The 26807-nt window shown below is 45.4% G+C and overlaps 1 protein-coding gene across 13 annotated transcripts in view; it reads left to right on the forward strand.

The window, feature by feature from the left end:
- The window catches only part of RGS6 (regulator of G protein signaling 6), a 595059-nt gene that overhangs the window by 487570 nt on the left and 80682 nt on the right, over nucleotides 1-26807 (forward strand). For all 13 annotated transcript variants that reach the window (XR_010663895.1, XM_065940384.1, XM_065940393.1 and 10 more), the window contains 8 exons: nucleotides 595-701; nucleotides 1993-2044; nucleotides 10721-10785; nucleotides 14820-14896; nucleotides 17503-17584; nucleotides 19152-19226; nucleotides 21149-21247; nucleotides 22370-22431. Coding sequence is in view for 12 of the 13 variants with exons in the window: in XM_065940384.1 (XP_065796456.1) it covers nucleotides 595-701; nucleotides 1993-2044; nucleotides 10721-10785; nucleotides 14820-14896; nucleotides 17503-17584; nucleotides 19152-19226; nucleotides 21149-21247; nucleotides 22370-22431 (619 nt within the window). In the remaining variant the exon portion in view is untranslated. The remainder of the gene's footprint in view (nucleotides 1-594; nucleotides 702-1992; nucleotides 2045-10720; nucleotides 10786-14819; nucleotides 14897-17502; nucleotides 17585-19151; nucleotides 19227-21148; nucleotides 21248-22369; nucleotides 22432-26807) is intronic.

Here is a 26807-nt window from a genome sequence, read left to right on the forward strand (position 1 = left end):
CTGGCCACTGTCCTGCCTTCTCTTTCTCTAATTCCTCTTTATCCGTAAGAGAACAGTAATACCCTCCTCACTGCTGGTGGGATTCTCATGTCAGGAAACGCAGTGTGAGCCTGAAGACTCTGTGGGCTGCATACTCATTGCTGGTGATGATTAAAAAAAAAAAATGAAACTGAAAATATGAATCAGGGTTGCCAGCACTTCCTGAGCACTTACCATGCACCAGACACTGCTAAGCACTTTACTTGAAGCATCTCACTTATTTACAGACCTCCATGCCAGAGCCTATGATCCTAACTGGAACATAGACTTTTTTCTGGAAGTCTTGGGGGATTAAACAACATAAGACGCTCAGACCTGGGCTCTAGAGGCATCTCAGACATGTGTGGCCTTCCCAACCATTGATATCTCCACCCAGCCCAGTGCAGTCATTTCAGAAATTATCAACCAATCATGCTGTGATCTGGGGGTGATGACAGTTGACTTCCAGTTGCCTTTCTGCTCCCCCTTACCCCATTCCACTTACACTTCATCTAAGTAGCCCTGCATTCTGACAGTTTTGCAATAACTTCTCTTTCTTCTGCCCTGTCCCTGCAGTTGAAGCAATACACTTGGGAAGCCTTATAGCTGCCCAGGGCTACGTCTTCCCCATCTCGGACCATGTTCTTACCATGAAGGATGATGGCACCTTTTATCGTTTCCAGGTAGGCCTGCAGCCTCTCCTTTTCTTCTCATCATCTGACCTCAGATTAGAGCTACCTAAAAAACTGATGGTATTTAAGGAAGCCACTCCTACCTCTCACCAGCTCTGGGAAAGCAAACTTGTCTGTGCTATTTTTTGCCCCACCCACATAATAGTAAAACACCCTCATGGAGAACTTAGCATTCATTGGTTGCTTTACACATATCTCATTTATTCTGAAGAACAAACTTTGGTGGGGTAAATATCACCCGTTTTATAATTGCAAAACTGAGGTACCTGGAGAATTAATGAGACATTTAGTCAATCCAGGGGACAGCCTTGATTGGAATCTAGATCAGCCAGATAGCAAAGTCCTTAATCCTTCTGCTATATCATGTTACCTTCTTGTTGTGAAATTTCTATTCACTACCTAGTAATACTTCCCAAACATTTTCTTCTCCTTTTCTCAGATCCTGTCCTACAGTGAATTTGAGCAGAGCATAAGGGGTTGTGTCAAGGTCTAAACCAAAAGACTTGGGAACAGAATTCTTCAGACAGGGTCAAAGAATGAGTTTGCTCAGCTGCCATAAGAAAATATCAATACCACAGAGAGGGTGGCTTAAACAGCAGAAATGTATTTCTCATCGCTCTTGAGGCTGGAAGTCTAAGATTAAATCTCAAGCAGGGTTCAGTTTGTGAGACAAGCCTTCATCCTGACTTTCAGATGGTCAGTTCTCACTGTGTCCTAACGTGGTAGAGAGAGAGAGATGCATAATGAAGGTTTTTAGCTCTCTGGTGTTTCCTCTTATAGGGACACTAATCCTGTGTGATCAGGGCCCCACCCATGTGATCTCATTTAACCTTAATCACTTCCTTACTCCACCTACAGTCACACTGGGGTGGGGAGCGGGTAGGTTAGGGCTTCATCATAGAAATTCAAGAGGGCACCATTCAGTCCATAGCAAAGCGATAAAGGAACTTGGAGCTTGTGCCCCAGTAAACGGTACTTGTCTGACTCCTGCATTAGACTTCTAACATTTCAGGATATGAAGTTTTTGCCCTGTAAACTAAGTTTCTCATTTTTGCATTTATTTGACTGACCTGAGATTTTATTTCTCAACACCCAGATTAAAAAGTTGACTGCTTCTCTAAGAACAGGAAATAGTCAGGGTGAGGTGTCAACACAAAGGATGTGCAGGCAGAGCCTGTCAGGGAGGGATCCTCCCTAGGTCAGAGGAGGGCTGCCCATGGGCCCCCGGCAGGGGAGGGCACGAGCTGGCATCCTCAGTCCTGACGCCGGTGCTCTTTTGCAGGCCCCATACTTCTGGCCTTCAAATTGCTGGGAACCTGAAAACACGGACTATGGTGAGCCCTGAAGCCCTGGCCCACACTTACTGGGAATGCAGAAGACAATCGTTTCTGTGTGGGTGACTGTGGTGCATGGGGAGGAAGGGCTTTGCCCTGCTTAGCACTTTCTCATATTGTTGACAGGTGCTCTTCCACATACTGGGAAAAGGCAGTGCCCACTGAAAGATGCAGCCGTTGGAAGGGGATGTGGGAGGGGAAGAAGTTTCACCAGATCTGGCCAATGTGCTCATTCTGTGGAGCCATGGAGAACTGGGCCAGTGGCCGTTGACCTGGGACAGGGTTTCAGGCAGGGCTGGATCAAGGGGGCACATCCCCCTGGCCATTTCCTTTCTCACAGACTTGTTAAGACTTTTTAATAATTTATTGATGTTTTTGATGATTGGAAGTTAGAGGGGAAGAGTAACAGGCCATGGAGGGGCATACAAAAGTTACCCTACCCAAGAAAACAGAGTGGGTGAAGCTGGGCACTGGGTAAGCAGGAAATTACCTCTGTCTAAGCAGGGATTTATTAGATTCTTGCCCTGTATTCTCCATGAAGACTGTTTAATATATCTATGTGTCAGTCTTCTAAAGTTATATTATCCCTGTACTTCAGATACAGCTGAGGCCCAGAGAGTCCACTTCCTCACATCTATCACACTGTACTCTGATTGGATGACCAGTCAATTGTCAGCTCCATGAGGGCAGGGCTGGTCCACCTCATTCACTTTTATTATCCAGTGCATAGTGCATGCCTAAGCCATAGTGGGCACTCAGTAGATATTTGCTGATGGTTCTGGTTCTTTGACTGTGTGGATCATAACAAACTGGAAAATTCTTCAAGAGATGGGAATACTGGACCACCTTACCTGTCTCCTGAGAAACTTGTATGCAAGTCAAGAAGCAACAGTTAGAACTGGACATGAAACAACGACTGGTTCAAAATTGGGAAAGGAGTATATCAAAGCTGTGCATTGTCATCCTTCTTATTTAACTTATATGCAGAGTACAGGGCTTCCCTGGTAGCTCAGGCAGTAAAGAAACTGCCTTCAGTGCAAGAAACCTGGGTTCAATCCCTGGGTCAGGAAGATCCCCTGGAGAAGGAAATGGTAACCCACTCCAGTATTCTTGCCTGGAAAATCCCGTGGACAGAAGAGCCTGGTGGGTAACATACAGTCCATGGGGTCACAAGAGTTGGACATGACTTAGTGACTAAATCACCACCATGAGAAATGCCAGGCTGGATGAAGCACAAGCTGGAATCAAGGTTGCTGGGAAAAATATTAATAACTTCACATATGCAGATGACACCACCCTAATGGCAGAAAGCTAAGAGAAGCTAAAGAGCCTCTTGATGAGTGTGAAAGAGGAAAGTGAAAAAGCTGGCTTAAAACTCAACATTCACAGAAAGATTATGGCATTCGGTCCCATCACTTCCTGGCAAATAGATGAGGAAACAATGGAAACAGTGACAGACTTTATTTTCTTGGACTCCAAAATCACTGCAGATGGTGACTGCAGCCACAAAATTAGAAGGTGCTTGCTCCTTGGAAGGAAAACTATGACAAACCTAGACAGTGTATTAAAAAGCAGAGACATCACTTTGCTGACAAAGGTCTGTCTAGTCAAAGCTATGGTTCTTCCAGTAGTCATGTATGGATATGAGAGTTGGACCATAATGAAGGCTGAGCACCGAAGAAATGATGCTTTCAAATTGAGGTGCTGGAGAAGACTCCGGAGAGTCCCTTGGACTGCAAAGAGATCAAAGCAGTCAATCCTAAAGGAAACAAACCCTGAATGTTAATTAGGAAGAACTGATGCTGAAGCTGAAGCTCCAATACTTTTCCCCACTGATATGAAGAGCGGACTCGTTGGAAAAGACCCCGATGCTGGGAAAGGTTGATGGCAAGAGGAGAAGGGGGTGACAGAGGATGAGGTGGTTGGATGACATCATCAACTCAATGGACATGAGTCTGAGCAAACTCCAAAAGATAGGGAAGGATAGGGAAGTCTGGCGTGCTGCAGCCTATGGGGTTGCAAAGAGTTGAACATGACTGAGCGGCTGAACAACAACAACAACTGGTTCTTTATCAAAGGTATTTAACAGACACTCAGTAGATGCATCAGGATTTGAACGCAGATGCTCCTTTCGTGGTCTGCCCCTCCACACAGCACCCTCATCACTGACTCAGCTGCAGGGGCAGCCCACAGCTGCTCTCCCTGGGACCAGGGCACACAACGAGACCTGTAACTTCTTCATGGATTCTTTGCAGGGTGGTTTTCATGGGAAGGTAGAGCCAGCTGCAGCTGGGTGGTACTCCAGGGAGCCTGTCCTGAGACCATGTGATAAGCTCCACGCTCTGGATCACACTTGTGAGGGAGAGGAAACCAGCAACTGGAAATAGTCCTGCGGATAGAATCCTGGCGAGCCTCTGCCCTACAAGGCTGCAGGGGTTCTGTTTCCAAGTCTGGAGCAAGGCCCTGATGCAGGGGTCAGGGCCCCGTGACTGTCTCAGCAGCTATATGCAGGCATCACCACTGGTCCCTCTGGAACTGTGCTGTGCCCTAAATGATGTGATAAGTGGGTCCAGCCAGCTTTCCAGCTTGAAACGGGAGCAGCATTTGGCTGCTCATAAAATAAGTGCTTCTGGGGCTGAAATATTGCTCACAAAAGCCCAACTCGGAATTTGAATAATTGTAGCTCAGTTCCATGCAGCAGCCGTGTACCCTTGTGAATGTGAAAACCAATATTTTTCCAGGCAATGGAGAGGGTTGGGAGGATGGTGGGACCAGAAAACCTGGGACCAAGTAAAATTCAAATATTTGCCTGAATATAAACCTCCAACCATCAGCCGTCTTACCGTACATACAGCAGGGCATCACTTCCCTTTCTCTACAGATTTTTGTAACTTTAGCTGTGCAGTAAGAACAGGGATAAATATAACAATTTATATCAGGCTCTCACTGAAGCAAAATTATTTTGAATTCCTGTACCTCCATTTTGGGAAATCAAATGGAGAAGTTAAAGTTCAGGATACAAAATACTCATTGCCTTTTCCTGGTTAATCAGAAAATCAGTATTTACCGAGAGAGAAGTCAGCACAAAGGGCCCATTGTCGACTGACTCCACCAGCTGTGTGATCTTGGCAATTTACTTAACCTCTCTGTGCTTCTGAAATCTCATTTTAAAAGCAGAATAGTAATGGTACTTCTTGTGTTGTTGGTTAGGATTAAATTGTTTTGTTAATTAGAAATGTGTGCAAGTTTTGATGTATGGCACGTAGTAAGGAGTCAATACAAACCATAGTGGGGGTTGGTTTTAGTACTCCCAGGATGATGTTTGATCTTATTTGCTCTGTAGTAGCTGTCTTGCCAGAAAGTTTGTGCCACTGGAGCTAAGAATTCCCAGTAGATGTGGCTTGGATTGATGAAGAACCAGAAACTTCCCTTCTTTTCACATGTACTCTGTGTCAATTGCTCTGTCACAGATTTGAGTGAGTGACAGGCTTGCCCTCCAAGCATCCTAGGCTGAGAGAGAGACCGTGATGGGGGCAAGAAGAGGATGCTGAGGAATTTGATCCAACTACTCAAAGGTTTTATGTTGCTGAAGCATGATTACAAAGGTGGAATAATTTGGGATGGACAAGTTTATGAAAAGGTCCTCGTAGTTGAAGAGAGACATTTAGAATAGGTTCAGCAGCTTCCCAGAACCACTGTGGGTCTCCAAAACTGGGGAATAATCTGAAAAAATTCCCTCATCTATGAAAGCAGGCTAATAACAGAACTCACCTCATAGGTTATTATGAGGATTAAGTAAGTGGATATTTGAAAAGTCCCTAGACCACCACCTGACATTCAACAAGCTCCATATAGGTGGTAGCTGCTACTGTGGTGATATCCCTAGGACTGAAATACTGCTTGGCACATAAGTAAACGTGTTAGTCGCTCAGTCGTGTCGGACTCTTTGTGACCCTATGGACTGTAGCCTGCCAGGCTCGGTTCATGGAATTCTCCAGGCAAGAGTACTGGAGTGGGTTGCCATTTCCTTCTCCAGGGGATCTTTCCAACCCAGGGAACAAACCTGTTTCCTGCATTGCAGGTGGATTCTATACTGTCTGAGCTCCCAGAGAAGAGGCACTCAAATTTATTTTAATTGGAGTATAATTGCTTTACGATATTGTGTTAGTTTCTGCTGTACAGTGAAGTGAATCAGCTATGTGTATCCCATGCATCCGTTCCCTCCTGGGCCTCCCTCCCACCTCCCCACCCTCCTGCCCCCTAGGTCATCACAGAGCACCAGGTTAAGCTCACCGTGCTATATAGCAGCTTCCCAGCAGCTATCACTTTTACATATGGTAGTGTACACATGTCAGTGCTATTCTCTCAATTCATCCCATCCTCCCTGTCCTCCTTATTTTTCTTCTTGCCCATTCTATGCATTTGTGTCTCTTTACCCACCCTGAAAATAGGTTCATCCATACCGTTTTTCTAGATTCCACATGTATGCATTGAGGCACTCAGATTTTTAAATGGGAGAATGAATGAATCAGTGAATGAGTACACGGAATAGTGAATGTCATAGTGGAAAACTAGACCTCAATTCTAATTCCACCTCTACCACTAACTAGTCCATGAGTAAAGCACTTCAGCTCTCTGAGCCTTTATTTTTCCATCTATTAGTGAGGGGTCTGTACTTAATGATTGCCAAGGTTACTTCCAATGCTAAAATTCCATTGTTCTAAAAAGTAATTAGAAGGTCTGGGGAAAATAGAAAAATAAGTAATTTGTATGTACCCTAGTTTAGGAGATTGAGATATATTATGATGTCACTAGTAGAGAGACTAGACAGCATATTAAAAAGCAGAGACATTGCTTTGCTAACGAAGGTCTGTCTAGTCAAAGCTAGAAAGAAACTGAGTGCTAAAGAATTGATGCTTTTGAACTGTGGTGTTGGAAAAGACTCTTGAGAGTCCCTTGGACTGCAAGGAGATCAAACTAGTCAATCCTAAAGGAAATCAGTCCTGAATTATTTGTTGGCAGGACTGATGCTGAAGCTGAAACTCCACTAGTCTTGCCACTTGATGCAAAAAATTGACTCATTGGAAAAGACCCTGATGCTGGGAAAGATTGAAGGTGGAAGGAGAAGGGGATGACAGAGAATGAGATGGTTGGATGGCATCATGGACTTGATAGACGTGAGTTTGAGCAAGCTCCAGGAGTTGGTGATGAACAGGGAAGTCTGGCGTGCTGCAGTCCATGGGGTTGCAAAGAGCCAGACACGACTGAGTTACTGAACTGTACTGAGTAGAGACAGAAAGTTTGGAAGGGGAGTCAATTTTTAAGGACATTGAAATATGATAGGGTCAATGTTTTTTAAATGTTTAATTGCACATGTAGTACATGAATCTATTGACTTTAAAATTTTTTTATTGCATTCTGTTTTTGTCCTGGTGGGATGCTGGTGAGCTTGAGATGGCAGTGGGTATCCAAGTGAGATACTGGCATGATGGCAAAAAAAAACAAGTAGTTTTCCAATGAGAAATTACATATCCATAAAAAAAAGCCAGCCTCTGAGCTTAAAGCAAGTCCCCGGATGCCCTGTTAGAGGACTTGGCTGTTATTGCCAATGGTCACTTGATGGGTTAGGTGTCAGAAGGAACACTGCTGAGACACTGGGGAAGTACACACAAGCCCCAGGGAATGTCCCCTCAACTGCTACCTGCTGCCTCCCCTGTGGTGGTGGACAGGCTGCCCAATGTGTGACGTTAGCTGCACGGGAAGGGGCCCACCAGCATGCCACCATATAACTCATGGTCATCAGGAGAGGCACCTTTGCCTTCTGCGCATGGTACTTTACTTCTCAATGTGTCTGATCCATTTTGACCCAGATGGGCTGGAAATTTCTTGGGATGATCCTGCTTAAATAAAGACCAGATCTGGGTTAGATCTTCCAGAGTTTCTAATTTGACCAATACGAAATACTGTGAGGGACGTCCCTGGTGGTACAATGGATAAGAATCTGCCTGCCAGTACAGGGTACACAGGTTCGATCCCTGGTCTGGGAAGATCCCACATGCCTCGGGGCACCAAAGCCCATGTGCCACAACTACTGAGCCCGCGTGCTGTAGAGCCCACATGCTGTAGAGCCCACGCTCCGCAACAAGAGAAGCTACTGCAGTGAGAGGCCCACACACTACAACCAGAGAGTAGCCCCCACTCACCTCAACCAGAGAAAGCCCATGCGCTGCAACGAAGACCCAACGCAGACAAAAGTAAACTTAAAAAAATAACTCCGTCCAAAGCAGTGTATTCAAAGTAGCTCCAGTAGCTACGCTGCTTAAGGATCACTGAGACCAGGGCCAGGGGACATGCCAGGTTTCCTGCTACAAGTTGCCTTCAATTCATAGGCTGCCTAACTGGTGACCCAGGAGACCAAAGGAGGTACCTTGTAACAGAGCAGACACCCCTTATCTGACACAGTGCAGCGCTGTAGCTGTTTGTTTCACTGGAAAAGTTGGTAAGGAGAGAATCATGAAAAAGTGATACATGCATACCTAACCACTTCAAATGAATGGAGACTAGACCAAGGAATATTCATTCAAGAGCCTTTTGAGGTAGAACCAAAGATTCTCTTTGATTTTCAGTTCAGTTCAGTTCAGTTCAGTCACTCAGTCATGTCTGACTGTTTGTGACCCCATGAACTGCAGCACGCCAGGCTCCCTGTCCATCACCAACTCCCGGAGTTTACTCAAACTCATGTCCATCGAGTCGGTGATGCTATCCAGCCTTCTCACCCCTGTCGTCCCCTTCTCCTCCTGCCCCCAACCCCTCCAAGCATCAGGGTCTTTTCCAGTGAGTCAACTCTTCGCTCTTTGATTTTAGGTCCCCATAATTTGAGTTTCTTTCTTAAATAAACAACACTTGAAATAAACCACCTACTTCTGACCTCCTTAAAGTGCATCAAGAATTTTAAAAGTACTTTTAAAGCAACTGTATGTTGAGCCATCTCATATTTTTACTCTTTTTCCATGTTTTTTTTTTTTTTCAGTTCTCTCACTCAATACCAAATTTATCAGCAATTGTCTTAGCTGACTCTCCTTTATCAAGTTGCCCTAAACCATTCAACTAGGTCTTCATAGAAACAACTGTGCTCTCTCTTTTCACATTAATTTCATCAGTGCATGTAATATTTAGTGAATGTATGTAATTAAAATAACTGGTATGCCTAACATAAGAAGATTCAAGGACAAACACAACTGACTCTCACTCGAAAACTCGAATAATGTGAGAAATGTGGGCATAAAGAGGAGACTGCTGCCAGAAGACTCCAGCATATGGTAGTCTGCATCAGGAAAATTTTCAGACCACATGAGGAGGTTAGTTAACCAGCAAGGAGTTGACTAGTGTTCCTGGTATAATCAGGTTGTCAAACAGCAGATCCGTCCTGGTCCTCTCTGACCTTCCCTCCTAGTCATCCTACTACTCATTCATACCATTTGTCTATTGTCTCCCCTGGGTCATTCTACTTGGCACTGGAGAGGGAAGAAGATACTGAAGAAGCAGAGGCAGGAGAGGAAGTGATGAAGGCCATGTTGGAGGAAGAATATCCTGACAATTGTAGGCCGGTAGCCCTTCCTGAGCTTGGGAAGAGACACCTAAATTGTCCTCCCTTTCCACTGTCCACTCACTTGACCTGGCAGGTCCTGGAGCTTGGTGCAGGGGTTCATGTTGAGTAGGATACAGCCTCTGCCCTAGAAGAGCCTTCAGCCTGGAACAGGGACAGCTGGTAAACTCACAAGTACTGCAAAGTTGAATTAAGTCCAGTGGTTGAGGATGGATAGATGCTATCGGGAACACCAAGCTGGGTCTTCAAAGATTAGTAGATGGTTTCCAGATGGAGGGAAATAAGACAGAAGAGGAAGTGGACACATACACAGAGAAGTGGAACCAAAAGGGTTTGGTAGCTTCACATGCCTGAATATCCATTGGAAGGACTGATGCTGCAACTGAAGCGCTAATACTTTAGTCACCTAATGCAAAGAGCAAACTCATTGGAAATGACCCTGATGCTGGGCAAGATTGAGTGCAGGAGGAGAAGAGGGCAACAAAGGATGAGATGGTTGGATGACATCACTGACGCAATGGACATGAGTTTGAGCAAACTCCAGGAGATAGTGAAGGACAGGGAAGCCCAGTGTGCTGCCGTCCATGGAGTTGCAAAGAGTCAGACATGACTGAGCAACAACAGCTACATGCCTGAATGAGGGAGGGAAGAGGTTGACAAGACAAGCAGAGACTAGATCTTGAAGAAACAAATATGCTGCCTTTAGAAGCCTGACCTTCTGAGGTCTCTAAGGTGTCAGTGCAGGAAATTTAGGCAGGAAGTTAACGTGGTCATATTTATGAAAGATCGCACTGATGGAGGATGTTTGGGATGAAGCAGTGAGGAGGATTAAGGGAGATTGTCAGGATTGGATGATGGGAGTCCTCATCCGATCCTGACCTATAGAAAGATTCCTAGAGGTTCAATGGCATGGCATCCACAGAAAAACATATTCTTCACTGCACAGTGCCGGGCATATAGTGAGGGCTGGCTGGCTGACTGGCTGGATGAGTGAATGAACAAATGAGGGGGTGGATTATGATTCCACCATACTGCTAGTCTTACATGTGTTGTGATTTCTCTTCCTTCAGCCATCTACCTCTGTAAGAGGACAATGCAGAATAAAGCAAGGCTGGAACTGGCAGATTATGAAGCAGTAAGTATGATTGTTTTCCAGGTACAGTGTAGGAGGAGAGTATAAACTACCTGCAGCTCTAACTCAGCTTGCATTTTCCCCCCACTCCTTCAGACAGTGGAGAAGTCTCTTCTATTTCCCTTTTTTTGTTCTCAGCTTTTCTTACCATCACAATATAATCATATCTTTATATAAAGGACTCTCAAACCTCAGCAATAAAAAAAAAAAACAACTCAACTTAAAAATTGGCAAAGGACTAGAACAAACACTTCACCAAAGAGGACTTAAGTATGACAAAGAAGCATATGGAAAGATGTTCAACAGCCGTTAGAGAAGAACATACTAAATCCATAATGAGATGCCACTACACATTAGAATGGCCAAAATTAAAAGTGCTTATAGTTCAGGTGCTGGTAAAGATGTGGTGAGCAACCGAAATTCTCCTATATTGCTGGTGGGAACACAAAAGGGTGTGGCCACTCTGGAAAATGGTTTGGCAGTTTCTCCTCAAGTTCAATGCACACATACCATATACAACCAAGTAATCCCACTTTAACATAACTCCATACATACCCCCAGAGAAATAAAAACTTATAGCCACACAAAAACCCGTACACTAATGTCTGTAGTAGCTTTATGTGTGATAACTCAAAGTTGAAAACAACCCAAATGCACTTTAACAGATGAGTGGTTAAATAAACTACTCTACAATCTTGGAATAGAATACTACTCTGCCGTGAAAAGGAATGAATTATTAATCCAACCACTTGGATGAGTATCAAAGACATTATGTTGAGTGAAAGAAGTCAGTCTCAAAAGATTGCAAACTGTGAGATTCAATTTATGTGAAAAAGCTGTCATGAGGGAAAACAGATCAGTGGCTGCCAGGATGCAGCTATAAAGAGATGGCATGAGGGAGTTTGGGGGGTGGGGGGCGGTGATGGAACCATTCTGTATCCTGATTGTGGTGGTGGTTACCCGAGCATATACATGTGTTAAAATTTAAATTACTATACACCAAAAGAAGAAAAACAAATTTACTATATGATCATTTTTTAGCTTAATATATGATAATTTTTAAAAATTGCATCTTCATACCCAATTCACCAGTACTTGGCAGTAGATACAAAATCTTAGCAGCAAATCCAATCCAGAAGACAAGATGGATGTCAGATGGAGACACACACTCCCAACTTTCCTCCTCGTCCTCCTTCTTTCACAAGGTGCGATTGCTTGCAGAAACTGGAGACCCCACCACGCTCATATCCACTCCCATTTAATAGAGACAAGGCATAGTGACCTTGAAGAGTCACAGATAATGTTTTAAATATTTAAAATTTGGAATTGCAAACTCTTTCCTCCAAACCAGAATCTGTATAGGTCACAGAAAACCTAGGATATTGGCCAGCTTTTCACAGGCCCTCCAGAGGAGGTGTCGTGGAGCCATGGGATGACTGAAGGGCTGACAGGCAGGAGAGGGGGCAACATCAGGGGCAGTGAAAACTCCTCACCCCTGGATACCAGCATGAACAGCACCTTCAGACTCACCCACCTCTCCATGTGCCTCCCACTCTCATGGCCTCAGTCTTCTGAAACAAGAGTGAGGCCCTGCTCACCAGACCTTGTCACTCGCGGGTACCTGCACCCAAGTCCACCCACCCAGCAAGCCACCACTCCCTTCTCTGCAGCCCAAGGGGAATGTGCCTGCCCTCAGAGAACAGGATGGGTGTGTGGCCCTCCACTCTTTGGTCCCACTGGCATCACGGGATCTGTGGACTGGCGGGGAGACAGTAGTGCAGGATGCAGAGCAGAAGTTCCCTGGGAGCCTTGGGCCCTGGCTAAAGCTGGCTTATCCGTGGGAGCCATGAAACATAAATGTGTTGGGACTTTATGATCTCCCCAAGCATCCCCAACCTGGCAGTTCTATGGCTCTGAGCATCCTAGGCCCCCAGTCCCACCCCCTGCCGTCTACCCTCATGTGCCAGCAACCACCCCTCTTCCAGAAGACTGCTGGCTGGCTCTTTGGGCACCAGCACCAAGTGCTTTAACTTGGACATGACTACATCCCTTCCCGAACACGACCTACAGGAACAACCCGGGGTGCAGAAGGACGTGGCCACTCCATCCTGTGTCTCCCCTCCCAGTAGTTCCCATGTTTTTAAAAAGGCTCCTAAATAGGAGCGTGACGGCACCAGCTCCTAACATATTTTATTCTGCCTTCTGTTCTCTTGCCCTACAACATTCTGCTTTGGTATTGGTAAAGAATGTGGCATTAAGATGTTCTTTCACTTTGAAGTTCTTGTCTAAAAGTGGTTAGAAACTAAAAAAAATTGTTGTTTTCACAATTAAGTTATTTTATTATGTATATTATATAATTTCATTATTTTTTTTTCTGATGGCATAATATCTTTGTAAAAACAAAAATTCAAACAACAAAGAGCAGAGAGAGAAGCCTGCAATCTTTTTTTCTGTACATACATTTTTTTTCCTAACAAACTTGGATCACACCATAAATATTATTGTATAAGCTGCTTCTTTCTCCAGTCATATACTGTAAGGATGTTGAGACTCTTCCTATAGCAGTAACAATAATCTACAGTCTCATTTTTAATGGCTGTCTAGTATTCCATAGTATGACTATATCATGATTTAGGTAACTGCTTCCAAGTTGACTGACATTCAGGCTTTACCAGCTTTGCTTCCTGTGAACAGTGAAAAAAACAAAAGTGGGGAAAAAAGTGAAAGTTGCTCAGTTGCATCTGACTCTTTGTGACCCTATGGCTATACATTCAGTCCATGGAATTTTCCAGGGCACAAAACCAGAGTGGGTAGCCTTTCTCTTCTCCCAGGGAATCTTCCCAACCCAGTGATCAAACACAGGTCTCCCACATTGCAGGCGGATTCTTTACCAGCTGAGTCACAAGGGAAGCCCAAGAATACTGGAGTGGGTAGCCTATCCCTTCTCCAGGGGATCTTCCCAACCCAGGGATCAAATGCAGGTCTTGAACCCAGGTCTTCTGCATTGCAGGCTGATTCTTTACCAGCTGAGTCACAAGGGAAGCCCAAGAATACTGGAGTGGGTAGCCTATCCCTTCTCCAGTGGATCTTCCTAACCCAGGGAATGAACTAGGGTCTCCAGCATTGCAGGCAGATTCTTTACCAGCTGAGCTATTGGGAAGGCCCCCTGTGAACAGTGGCAGAATCAAATGGTTGGTTTTTTGAAATGTTTACACAGCCAGTCTTGGTAATAACTGAGTTTACATGTGTTGGTCTTCAACCAAAGCTCCTTTTATATTAATAATCCACTAATGGGGGTAATCAATTAGTTTTGGCATGAGCTCTATGAAAACACACAGCATAATGTGGGCTCTTGCCTGGCATTCCATCAGAATTAGGCGAGTCATTAGGGGACCTGTCAAACACCCCGCCCCCCGTGCTATGGTGCCACTCGGTTGCTCAACAGACTTTGAGAAAAGGCTTCTTCCCTCTCCCTCTAAAGGTGACCCAGAATGCCTTTTCTCTCCTATGGTTTTTGGGTTTTCCTTTCATGAACATCACAAACCTGGGCACTCCCTTATTTCCCACTTTTGAATCTGGACTTTCAAAGTCATTAATGCCAGGTCCTCTGGGTTCTCCTTTTTGGCCAGCTTCCCAGCACCACCCCCCCAATTGCTAGAAGACAAATCTTGAGAAGTCCGTCTTGGTCTTGGAATCAGTTGCAAAGACCCCTCTCATTCCTTCCCTAAATCCTGTGTGAACAATCACAGTCCAGTCTCCCAGTCTTCAGTGGCCTCTGTAAATGCAGTGTGAGTCATGTTCCTGTAAAACACACAAGAAAAGAAGACTTAATGGAAGTGTAAATGAATATTAATAGTTCTGCTCTGTACAGCAGGGTCTGGTGCAATGTCAAACTGGGTTCATGTCCGGTGGATTTAAAGTAGGGCCCTGCTGGGTTTTTTTGCAAGTAACCAAAATAGATGGCTGCCTTGTAATAAGTATCGATGTACAAACTCACGATGATTAATGCCTTCTTGTTGATTTTCATTTCTCTCTAGGAAAACTTAGCAAGACTCCAGAGGGCCTTTGCAAGGAAGTGGGAATTCATCTTTATGCAAGCAGAAGCACAAGTCAAGTAGGTGAACTTCACAGGGCCCCTTGCAAGGAGAAAAACACTGTCTGGAATTTAGAGGTGGTATGAGAGTGGGGTTTCCTTCCTTGGCCAGCCATGGTTAGTCATTGTCTCTCTCATGACAACAACTGAGCAGAAATCAAAACAACTGAGCAGAAATCAAGGTCAGGATGGATAAGTTGCATTTCTGTCACACATGACACCCTGAAATAATCTCCAAAGTGTGTGTTCCAGCAGGTAATGGGGTCCCTCCCAAATGTGTAACTCTGGTCTAAGAAGCTGTACCTAATTCCCAAGGAGATTTCCAAATCTTCTGTGCTTGGAAGCTGAAAAACACTAGACCCACTTGACTTGTTGGTCTGAAAATTTCATCTTTCTTGGAAAACATACTGGAGTTTTAGGAAAGCCAACAAGTGGCCCCTCCTCCATCTCTCTTAAGGGGAAGGGTTCAGAACCAATAAAAAACAAGGCACAGAAGTCAGACATTTGGAGTCCAAGACGTCAGATTGCTACTGATAAAACTAGTTATGGGACATGATTTTGGATCTATGACCACAAATCATTGCCCTAGAATTACAGTTTCCCATCCAGGGCAGAACTGGGTATCAGCAGTACCACCACCCCCCAATCTGAGGGCAGAGTCAAGCCTAGTAAGCTTACTGCCTGCAGAGAACAGGTGTCCTGGGAACAGACTGACCCAGACAGGGCCCAGATGGACCAACCTCAGCTTGATTTCTTTTTTCAAATGTGCCAATAAGTTAAATCAAGAAGAAATGAAAGGAGGAGAAAGTCAGAGTGTTTTTTCCATATTCTTCCCTCCCAGGGAATGTAATGGAAATTCCTTTCTCTGTAAGGAATCAGAAGAGGGCAGTGAATGTCCCCCAGCCCAGAAACATGGTCATCAACCAGATCCTTTTGATTCTGGGAAATGGGTTTGCCCAGGTGGGGTTCTCTCTTGTCCTTTTCGGCAGCGGGCTGTAATTTAGCTGCGGATGGAAGAAATGGGACAGAGGAGGGGGTGGGGAAGGGATGCTGAACTGGGAGGAGGTGACTGTCTTTTCTCTGGTCACCACTTGCTCGTGAGCAGCCCCCATGGGCTTTGAAGACTCCATGGGTCTTCAAAGGGCCCCTCCCCATGCTCTGGGCAGTGTTGCAGCCCATCCCCAGGACTGTGCTCAGGCTGATGACCAGTCTGGCTGCAGCTGGAAATGACGTGAGATCCTTGGGTCCAGTGAACTGTACCCCTCTTGCCCTCCCCCTGCAGCCTCTGCCCCCTACCCGTGATTCCACGTGCCCGCCCCCCCCCACCTCAGTGCTCCCCACAGCCCCTGAGAAAGGAGAAAGGAGGAGGGTGGGTGAGGGGTGAGAAGGAGGAAGAATTGAGCCAGTGCACTCAGAAGCCACTGGGAAGAGAAGAGAAGGTCTGATTTACACTTTCAGGACCACACAGCTTCATCGCACATTATAAAAGGAGGGGAAAATACCCCTTTGTATATGTATGGTATTTCTCGATTCCCTATTTTGATTAACTCTGTGATTACATTATAATTCTGGGCTGTTTAAGTACACAGCAATTATCACAAAAATCACAGGGTTATTATGACTTTATTTTAGTCTAGTAAACTAAAGTACTCCCAAGAGAGCCAAGAACCTGGAGTTACACAGCAATTAATCGAAGTTACTCTCTACTCAGATAACATGGAGTAATGCAGTCTGTTTTTTAAGGCTCTTACCTATGCTCCTGATCACAACATGAAGAATCCGTCTTGCAATTTGTGCCTCCCCCAGCTGAGGCCAGTGATATTTGCCTTCTGGATCTTGTCATACACCAGGGCTATTACTTTGCTTTTAGAGAATCAGAAGGTTTAAGTGGCTTTTAAAACACATGAAAAATGAAAAGTGTGTTCGTCACTCAGTCATGTCCGACTCTTTGCGACCCCATGGACTGTAGCCCGCGCCAGGCTCCTCTGTCCACAGAATTCTCCAGGCAAGAGTTCTGGGATGGGTTGCCATTTCCTTCTCCATGGGGTCTTCCCGACCCAGGAATTAAACCCAGGTCTCCTGCATTGCAGGTAGATTCTTTACTGTCTGGCCACCAGAGAAGTCCTATTTTAAAACACATAACTGCAGCATTTTGAAGACATTTCTACTGATTCTGAAGCTAAAGGAAACTTTCAGATTTGAGGATGAAAGATTACAAGCCTATGGTTATATTCCTTCTCATAACTTGAATATGCAGTGCACTTTGATAAGGTGGGGGAGGGGCGAGCATGACAACATCTAATGCAATTCTTAATAATCCAAATCTTAATAATTCAAATGGACAACTGCATTCCTGAATGCTGAATAGGCTCACCCTATTCATTATACCTAATCAGTAACTTTCAGTCTAGCTGAAAACAAGCTGTCTTACCATGTGTGGGCTTCTTGAGGTTTCCTTGCGGAAACTCTGCACCCACATCGTACAGTTCTGCAGAAAGCAGGAGCCATACAGGGGCCAAGAGCCCTGTGTACACTGAGCTCCTAAAAACGGAACCTAGAGCTGGCACGTGGGTCAGGAAGGAAAACAGAATAAAAAGCCTCTGATTTCCCTTTTCTCACTCTTTCAGAATTGATCGGAAAAAGGATAAGACAGAAAGGAAAATTCTGGATAGTCAAGAACGAGCCTTTTGGGATGTCCACAGGCCAGTGGTGAGAAAGCTCTGCTCGGGTCTCTCTTTTCCAATTTTCTCTCTTCCTTCACTTAGAAGAAAAGACCATCTTCAGCCACAAGGCGTCTCACTCTGAAGAAGGTTGCTAAGCTTTGTGAAAGTGGTTTTGCCATTCACTCAGATCATCTCAGTAGATCTTCCGGAATGTATATCAGTTCCACCTTTTAAAAATGATTCATTCACGAATATGGAGTTGGAAATGGGGGAGCTGTGGGAATTCCACCCAGAAACTTTGGGCCCCAAAGTTTACAGTCCTAAAATAAGCAGTTTCCATTTCTAATGTTATTCAATTCCAACTTCTGGAGTATTCTCTTTCAAATACAACCGATTGATGTTACTCACAGTCACTGGTCATTGAAAGCACTGAATTAATGGATTCTGAGTCATCCTGGAGGAAATACAGGGTTAGTTTCTTGCAAGCCTCCCATCACATTGTCATCAATCAATCAATAGAAAACCTTGTTTAAAGTGTGTCTCAGTTTAAAGCCACCTTCTTTAATGTATATTGTTGATCACTGACTTCGAGCTCACAGCCAAGAGCCCTACAGCGCATGCGTGGATGGCTCTTATGTAATACACCTCTTTTCTCCATAAAGCAAACCCCAGCCTTCCTGCACTTAGGAACACGAGACAGCCTATCAGCACTGGGCTCCGGGGCCATGTTAAACAGCCAAATCACCAACAAAAAACACAAAAAGGTGTAAAACATGGTGCTCCGTACACCATGGAAAGGATGCTTGTTCACAGCAAGCGAGGAAACAAGAAGGCACCTCACAGGAAACGTGCAGGTCGGGCAGCTCCACATTTTTGCTGCTCTGCACACGTGCACCAGTGACCACGAAGTCACCACGAGCATCAGCGTGGGAATTATGAGTAGGTTTCAGCACGTAAGCAGATCCACAAATACAAAATCCATGAATCATGAGATCTGATGCATTTCCAATTTCACATTATCAAAACAAACTTTGCATTTTCCTCATGAAATGAAACCAAAATGAATAAATTATGTCAGCCTTCCTCAAGTCTGATTAGAAGCAAAACCATAGCCTGCCGGGCTCCTCTGCCCATGGAATTTTCCAGGCAAGAATACTGGAATGGGTTGTCATTTCTACTCCAGGGGATCTTTCCAATCCAGGGATCAAACCCGTGTCTCTTGCATTTCCTGAATTGGCAGGCAGATTCTTTACCACTAGTGCTGCCTGGGAAGTCCTTAGGTAGCTAGGTGTGTGAAAAACAAAGGTTCTAGTTGAAGCCATCCACTGCTTTGAAAAATTAGTTTACTCTTATAAACTGTACACTGTACTGTCTACATATCATCGTTAGATTATATGAGCGACGCTCTTTTGTTTCATATGAGAACTCTGTGGAGGAACACATATTACAGATGGAAACACCTTTGTAAAAGCAAATTGTCAATGGCAAGATGGAGGTAACCATGTATTTATTATGTGGAACAGGAAAGACAAAGACTGGTTCTGAGGGTGTCACTTGAGCCAACTTGGACAGTGTGATTGTCACTTAGTAATTTATATGATTTTTTTTCTCAGCCAGGCTGTGTGAACACAACAGAAATGGATATCAGAAAATGTCGACGTTTGAAGAACCCACAAAAGGTTAAAAAGGTTCGCTAGTTTAGCTGAATTAAAGTTTTTGATGGGAAACCCCTTCCTTTTTGAAGACTGTTCAAATAACAATTTACTATTTGTAATTCTCCCGGTTTCATCCTTGGGAACCATTTCATTCATTCTACAATGTTTATGGAGTGGCAGATGTGGGCTTGGCTGTAGAAATACAGTGGCAAGTCCTACAAGTGAAAGTGAAAGTCGCTCAGTCGTGTCTGACTCTGGGACCCCATGGACTATACAGTCCATCAAATTCTCCAGGCCAGAATACTGGAGTGGGTAACCTTTCCGTTCTCCAGGGGATCTTCCCAACCCAGGGATCAAACCCAGGTCTCCCGCATTGCAGGTGGATCTTTACCAGCTTAGCCATAAGGGAAGCCCAAGAATACTGGGGTGGGTAGCCTGTCTCTTCTCCAGCAGATCTTCCTGACCCAGAAATTGAACCAGGGTCTCTTGCATTGCAGGTGGATTCTTTACCAACTGAGCTCTCAGAGAAGTCCGTAGTCCATAGCCTGGTAGGCATGAAATAAGCCAGCCGGTGATGGTGGGAAGTTCAGGATAGTTCAGGAACACCAGAAGGGGGCACCACACCAGGGGCTTCCCAAGGATTTCCATAGCAGGCTCAGGGGTACAGAGGTCCAAAGCATAAATAGTTCTTGACTCTTGGAGAGGCAGTGGAGAGGAAAGGATGCATAAGGAACCGTAAGGAAGGAGATCCCACAGGGGCCGGCTTGATACTTTGACACAGGTGAAAGTCTTAGTAGAGTTAGATCTCCCCCAAGTCAAACCACCATCTCATCCACCCATGAATGATCCTGTGGTCATTTATGTTTCACTGTACTAGAAGGGACAGTGATTCTCTCTCATCTATATACGTGACATGACATATGTATCAACTCCTTCATTTTACTTATATATTTTGTTCTTCATAGAGTTATTGATACCCACTGTATTATCCTTTTTTTAAATCTTACATAAAAGAATCTTTGTTATTATCACTGCAATCAGGAAAGTATGCGAGCGTGTTGCTGTCATTTCACAATACTAGGGTAATGGAAGGCCAGAATAAATATATGACAAATTCAACATCTTCACATTTTTTTACATTAGTCTTAAAAGGTCCTCATTTCATCTTTAAAGACCCCCATAAAAGACAAAAAATAAAAAATATAGACCCCCTAATTCTAATATTCCAGAATTTCATGGAGCCCATGTGCATTCCTATCTGAGCCTTCTGTGATATTATAGATTTCAGCTATAAATTATATCCTTCAGGGTTATATTTCTTTCCCAGAACAAAGAGTGTCTTTAATGTGTTTCTAACAAAAGGAACAGACTAAAAGTAGCCATACCTGTGGTTATGTGGGAAAACTGAGTCCAGAAAACTGGTCAGATGAAAAGGAAAAAATCTGAAACCCTCCCATCTCAAGTTTGTACCAGAGAGGCATAACCAATAGAAAATCTAGAGGGGATCTCTTTGTGCATAATTTAGCTGTTCTTGAACCTTCTTGTATCTCAGAATCACCTGGAGCATTTGATAAAAGTGCAGGCTCCCCAACTCCACGCACAAAGATTCTGGTTCAGTGAGTCTGGGGTAGAGTTCGGCAATGTGCATCTTTACCAAGTACCCAAGATAATTTTTTGCAGATAGTCTATGGACCATATTTGGAGAAGCACTGTTATGCAAGGAGACCATCAATGAAAGGAAGGATTTTCTAGCAGTGATAACCCAAAGATGGGACCAGATGTCTCAAGAGCCAGAGTTCCCATCACTGGAGAAATCCAAGCAGAGGCTGATGACTTATTGTCAGGATGTCATAGAAGAGGGCAGAAGCATCAGATGAGCGCTCAGAGTAGCTGACCCTCTGGGCCTCCTTCAGCTCTTGAGGGTGCTTGATTCAATGTTCTCGTTTCTCCTCTAGTCAGTGTATGGTGTGACTGAAGAATCCCAGTCGCAAAGCCCGGTGCACATCCCCAGTCAGCCAATCAGGAAAACTACAAAAGAAGACATCCGGAAACAAGTGAGTTAATTGGTTGCTGCACTCTCAAAAGGAGATGTGGCCAGTTTGAAAACCTTTTGAATGTTCACAGGGAGCATTAAGTTCCTGGAAAGCACAGTGGAAGCAGCTGTGGGTGACTTGAACCTTCGAGCACTGTGTGTGAATAATTCATGGAGGCTCAAGAGGAGAACTTCTCCACCGAGTTGCTCCAGCAGTTAGTAGAAAAGGACGTAATGAGTTACCATAACACCATGGGCTAACTGCTGTAGTAAGGTTTTATACAAGATGCTGTAGGAGCTGGGAGGGCGGGGTGGGGTGGGTAGGGGGCACTCATGTCACGGGGTCCTTAAAATTGCAATGCACTGCCAGAGTAAACCAGCTTAGGACCACCAGTTTCACTGCTCTGATTCAGAAGGAAAGCTGACAAATAGAGCAAGCCCTACTCCCAATGCCATTTCACCATTACTTGGTTCCATGTTATCAGCCTCCTTGATGAGGAGTTAACTGGTCAACCCAAGTCAACAGACAGTGGCTGGCTAATTACATTACTCCTTTCCAGGAGTTCACTGGTAATAAAGTGACTTAAGGGACTACTTTTTACATTATGCTTTACTGGCTTCGAGGGGGCACCCAAAGGCATAAACTGTGAGGTGCCTGAACTTGACAAGTTTATTATTCTGTGGGGGAAGGGAAATAGCTTATGGAAAATAGCTACTCCAGGTAGCTATTCCAGGTAAGTACACCAAGCACATAGGTGTGATGTAGGTGTGAAAGTTGGGTAGGAGATCACTGGAGAATAGTCAAACCAAATAGTTAGGGTGTGTGGATTACCTCCATGCTGCTGCTAAGCTTTGTAGAATATATACTATTTTTAAGTTAGCAATCACTTCTGGGAATCAAGCCTTAAGCCATAACACAGTACAGGAGAACATGTGATGTAGGCTAAACTGTAGAATGTATTTCTTGAGTGTGGTAAGAATTTCCAAAAGAGGTAAATAGTTGCTGGAGGTAAATAGAGGGCTGGAGAAATCTGTCCAGAGGAGGTGTTTGACTGTTGGTAGAAATACAGGATTTGGGTTCCTGGAGTGAAAGGGTGAAAATATCTCAGTTTAGTCTTAATGCTTCTGTTCTGTCTTTCCCCAGATAACATTTTTGAATGCACAGATTGACAGACATTGTTTAAAAATGTCCAAAGTGGCTGAAAGGTATGTTTCCCCTTAATGTTGTTATTTTTCTCTAATTCAACAAAGAAGTGTTCCAGGGTTATGGCTGACGAGTGTGTATCAGGAGGCAGACCACAGTCATTTCTTAAACTGATGGGTGAAAAAAACCACAGGCTTGTTGGAGTACAGCTAAGATAGCAGAGCTCCCTTGAGTGATGTCAAGAAATGTTCTGTTGCTAAAGCTTTTCAGGAGGGTGGCTGAGAGACCGTGTCAATCAAGGAAGAACGACCTTAAAAGCTACATAATGCACATTTACCTTCAGCCTCTTGATTAATTCAAATGGAATTGCTCCCTTTTCAGCTGTAAAACGCCCAGATTCACTTTATAGGGGGAAAGAATTTTGTGTGCCTTTGAGGTGCTGGCTGTGCAAACAGGGGGGACTGGAGCATCAGGAGGCGTTCCATCCCCACACACCATCAACCTCCCAACTGCGTCGAATCAGCTGTAAAGAAAATATTTGGCACCTGCAGCCTGGCTTCCGCAGGAGCCTTACTGCTACAGTCTGCACCAGGAGTCGGTTCCACTCTGTTAACTCATGGGAGACTTGGTTTTGTCAACGAAACCGTCTTCTTTTGAACTTTTTTAAAGAGGGGAGACCACCTGGGGAGTCTATAGGGAATAAATCTGAGCAGGTGACCCCAAACCAGAGGTTTATTCATCCATATGCTACTGTTAAAGTGGCAACCAGTATCTGAAGGCTCAAGGACTTAAGTTGGGTCTTAGTATTTACCCACCACAGAAAGGTCGGTCCTTTAAGCCCATCTACACGGAGGGCTGGCTGTGTGTTCAACCTGTAAGCCTTTCCCTGCTGGCCTCTGGGTTCATCCACATCTTCTTTCTAGATAAATAACAGCAAATCGAGCCAAAGGAAACTCCACACACAGACGCCAAACTGGGATGCACACTTTGCCCTTAGGTGGCCAAGGACATCCGTGGATACGGGCTCATCTCTTTGCTGGCATCTCGTATCTATTCCGGGACTTCTCAGGAGTGTCACAATTGACATTCTGGGCCAAATACTTGGTGGCAGGAAGCTGTCCTGTACTTGATGTTTTGCAGTATCCTTGACCTCTACCCACATATGCATGCTCAGTGACTCAGTCATTTCCTACTCTTTGCAACCCCATGGCCTGTAACCCACCAGGCTTCTCCGTCCATGGGATTTCCCAGACAAGAATACTGGAGTGGGTTGCCATTTCCTTCTCCAGGGGATCTTCCAGAGCCAGGGATTGAGCCCACGTCTCCTGCACTGGCAGGCAGGTTCTTTACCTCTGCACCACCTAGGAAGCCCTTGACCTCTACCCGCTAGATGCCAAAACCCCACCTCATAGTTTGTGACAGCAAAAATGTTTTCACACACCATCAAATGTCCCAGGAGAGGGCAAAATCAACCCCACTGAGAATTCCTGATATTCCTATTTTCCCGAATGCACGTGCTTGAAAAGGTTGCCATGGCTGGAGCTCACCTCACATTAGACAAGTGTTCTAGGGGTCACAGTTTTAGCCTGGGAGGCTGGGGAGCCTCCTCAGCCCACTATCATAATGTGGGGCTTCCGGAGTCCCAGGCTCTGAGCTTGCTTTTCAAACCTCACTGTGGTTGTCTTCATCCCAGCAGAGTGCTTGTGAGTGAAACAGCTGGGAGGACCTCGACCCCCCTGGTGTCGTAGCCTGTGAGAAACTGCAAGCTTCTTTGTCTGTGAATGGGGGCCAGTAATGGCTGTCCTGGCTAGGATCAGAGCCAGCCGTGGAAGGACCCTCTATAAAGTCTGCAGACCTAGGAGATCATGTATGTGGATGTGTCTGTCCCTTGGTCTGCTTGCTAGGGTCAGTGGTTTTGAGTCTGATCATCCAGGTCAGAGAGGGGTTAAGACTGGAGAGTCTTAAGCCGTCGTGCTAGGAATTGGACTCAGTGATTCAGAGTAGATCGGGGAAGCTGCATTTTGAATACCCTGTGGTGGACTGACCTGGTCTCTGAGGATTTGGGGAAGCCACTGCCCACCATGCACAGCAACCTGAGCGCTCACATCAAAAGGGACACCCAGCCTGGTCTCATCTTTGGGGTGGAGGGAGGGAAAGATCCCAAACCCGTCAGCACGAGGGTGGCCAGCCGCGTGGGTGTGCGTGGCAGGAAAGGAGCCAGCCCTGGTGGGGGAGGGGAGCCCGGGCACGCCCACTGTTTGTTTACAGGTCTCACCTGGTACCATCTGATTATGCTTGAGAGTCTGCTCACACCCGCAGAGATTATTCATTCCAACCCTGCCCTCCTCACTCCCCAGCCTGAAGCTTTCACGGGTCTCCGCCCAGCAGAGACTGCATTTTATTCCCAGCAGCAGTTACTGGCAACTTTTCAATGTGACACAAGGGTTTTTCATTAGAGCCACAGGAAACCCCCAGATAGAGAGGAGGAGGGAGAGGAGACGGGTGTTAGAAGGAGATAAAGCAGGCTGGAGCCTTGGTCTGTCAGCGGCTCGGCGGGGGTGAGAACAGGGAGGTGGCACTGGCAGCTGGCCTTGGGTGTCACTGCTCTGCTCGCCAGAGGTGACAGCTGAGCTATCTCAGGTGGGCCGACCTGGGTTCGCTGGACCCGCTCCAGGTGATCGTGGTAATTAGCCAGAAGCCGTCAGGCAAAGGACTGCAGCCGGCTGAGAACAGGTGCATGTGGTTTTCCACTTAGTTCTCTGAGAATTGAAACTGGGGAGAGGGCAGGAGGGCTGGTGATCATAAAAGTTCAGTTCTAAAAAAGGCAGGAGTCAAGATTGGGTCAAAGGATGCAGCCAGACGCAGCTTGGAAGAGAAAAAGAAAACTTTGCAAAGTAGAGGAGCAGAACCACACAATGTAGGGGATGGATGTGGAGCCAGCCATCTAGGTTTGGATTCCGCCTCTGCCATTTTCTAACTGTGTGATCTTGGGCAGGTTGCTTCACCTCTCTGCGCCTCGGTTCACCTCTTGAAAGGGGAGACAGCAGTGATGCTTAACTAACAGGGTTCATGAGTTAAACCTCTGCGAGAGATCTAATCCTTGGCACTTACAATACTTGCAGTGAATGTGAGCAATTATTATTTTCCAGGGTGATGCTTTGGAGAGGAGCAGAATTCAAGTACATAAAATGGCATGAGCTTGGTGTGTGGTGTCCAGGGGGAAAGAGGCAGGCCCTGCAGATGGCAGTTCTTCCCACCTCTTTCTTTTCACTCTCAAAGAGTGAAAAGAGAGCCCTGCAGGCTGCTGAAGGCTGGCCTCGCAGCCTCCTGTCTGTGGGTCTCCGCTGGGCTGCCTGCTCTGGTACCATGAACCTGGAATCTCCGAGGAAGGAGGTTGGCTTTTCTGTGCAGATTTTCCTGGGTCATCTTGATTTCACCTCTTCTGTCTCATTGTCCCCATGAGTGGTCAAATGTCCCAAAATGCCTACATCACGGCCACCAAACTATATTTCTGGAAGCGGCACCAAAGCCCATCTGAAGTGTCACCCAGTTTTGGCTTCAGAAAGTATGGTCTCTGCACACACAAATGAATTTTCCAGCAAATAATGCTTAACACCTTGAACTTTTCATTTTAACTATTTTGAATGAGAATATTGCTTAAACATGCCCTTGCCTTCTTGAAGAAAGGACACTGCCTTTCTGTTAAGTTTTCTGGATAACTCAGGGTCAGTGTTCATATATTAAAATTCTGTCAGTGATCAAGGTCTTATCAAAATGTTTCCCTTTCCCCTAGTAAAGCAAAAGTGCTGGTCGCTCAGTCATGTCCAACTCTGTGACCCCATGGACTATGGCCCGCCAGGCTCCTCTGTCCATGGAATTCTCCAGGCAAGAATACTGGAGTGGCTTGCCACTCCCTTCTCCAGGGAATCTTCCTGACCTAGTGATCAAACCTGGGCAGATGCATTACTATCTGAGCCATCAGGGCCCCAGACCAGTAGGTTCTTTGAGTCTGTTTTTTCTTTTCAGTTGCTGCCTTGTTTTCTTATTTCTGTCAGCATGGCTTGTCTCCAGTAGCCCTTCTTCCTCTCTAAATTATTCCTGTTTCCAATATGCAGCAGGCCAGGTGTATCAGTTAGCTATTGCTGAGTAACAAACCACCTAAAAACATAGTGTCTTCAAACAAGTGACATTTACTGTTGTTCACATGACTACCTGCCAGCCTGTGTGCCCACATGTCTGTGTATATATGTCTGTGTATACATGTCTGTGCCTGCTGGACCATCCTCGTGTCTGTGTGCCTCTGTGGGTTGGGTTGGCTGCTCTACTGATCTTGCCTGGGATCACTCACATGTTTGGTTCAGCTGGTTTCGGATGACCTCGTCTGGGACCATTGGGCAGAGCTTTGCATGGCCTCCCATCTTCCAGAAGGCCAGTTTGA

The sequence above is a fragment of the Muntiacus reevesi genome, chromosome 7, assembly GCF_963930625.1.
Source record: "Muntiacus reevesi chromosome 7, mMunRee1.1, whole genome shotgun sequence".
NCBI classification, from domain to species: domain Eukaryota; kingdom Metazoa; phylum Chordata; class Mammalia; order Artiodactyla; family Cervidae; genus Muntiacus; species Muntiacus reevesi.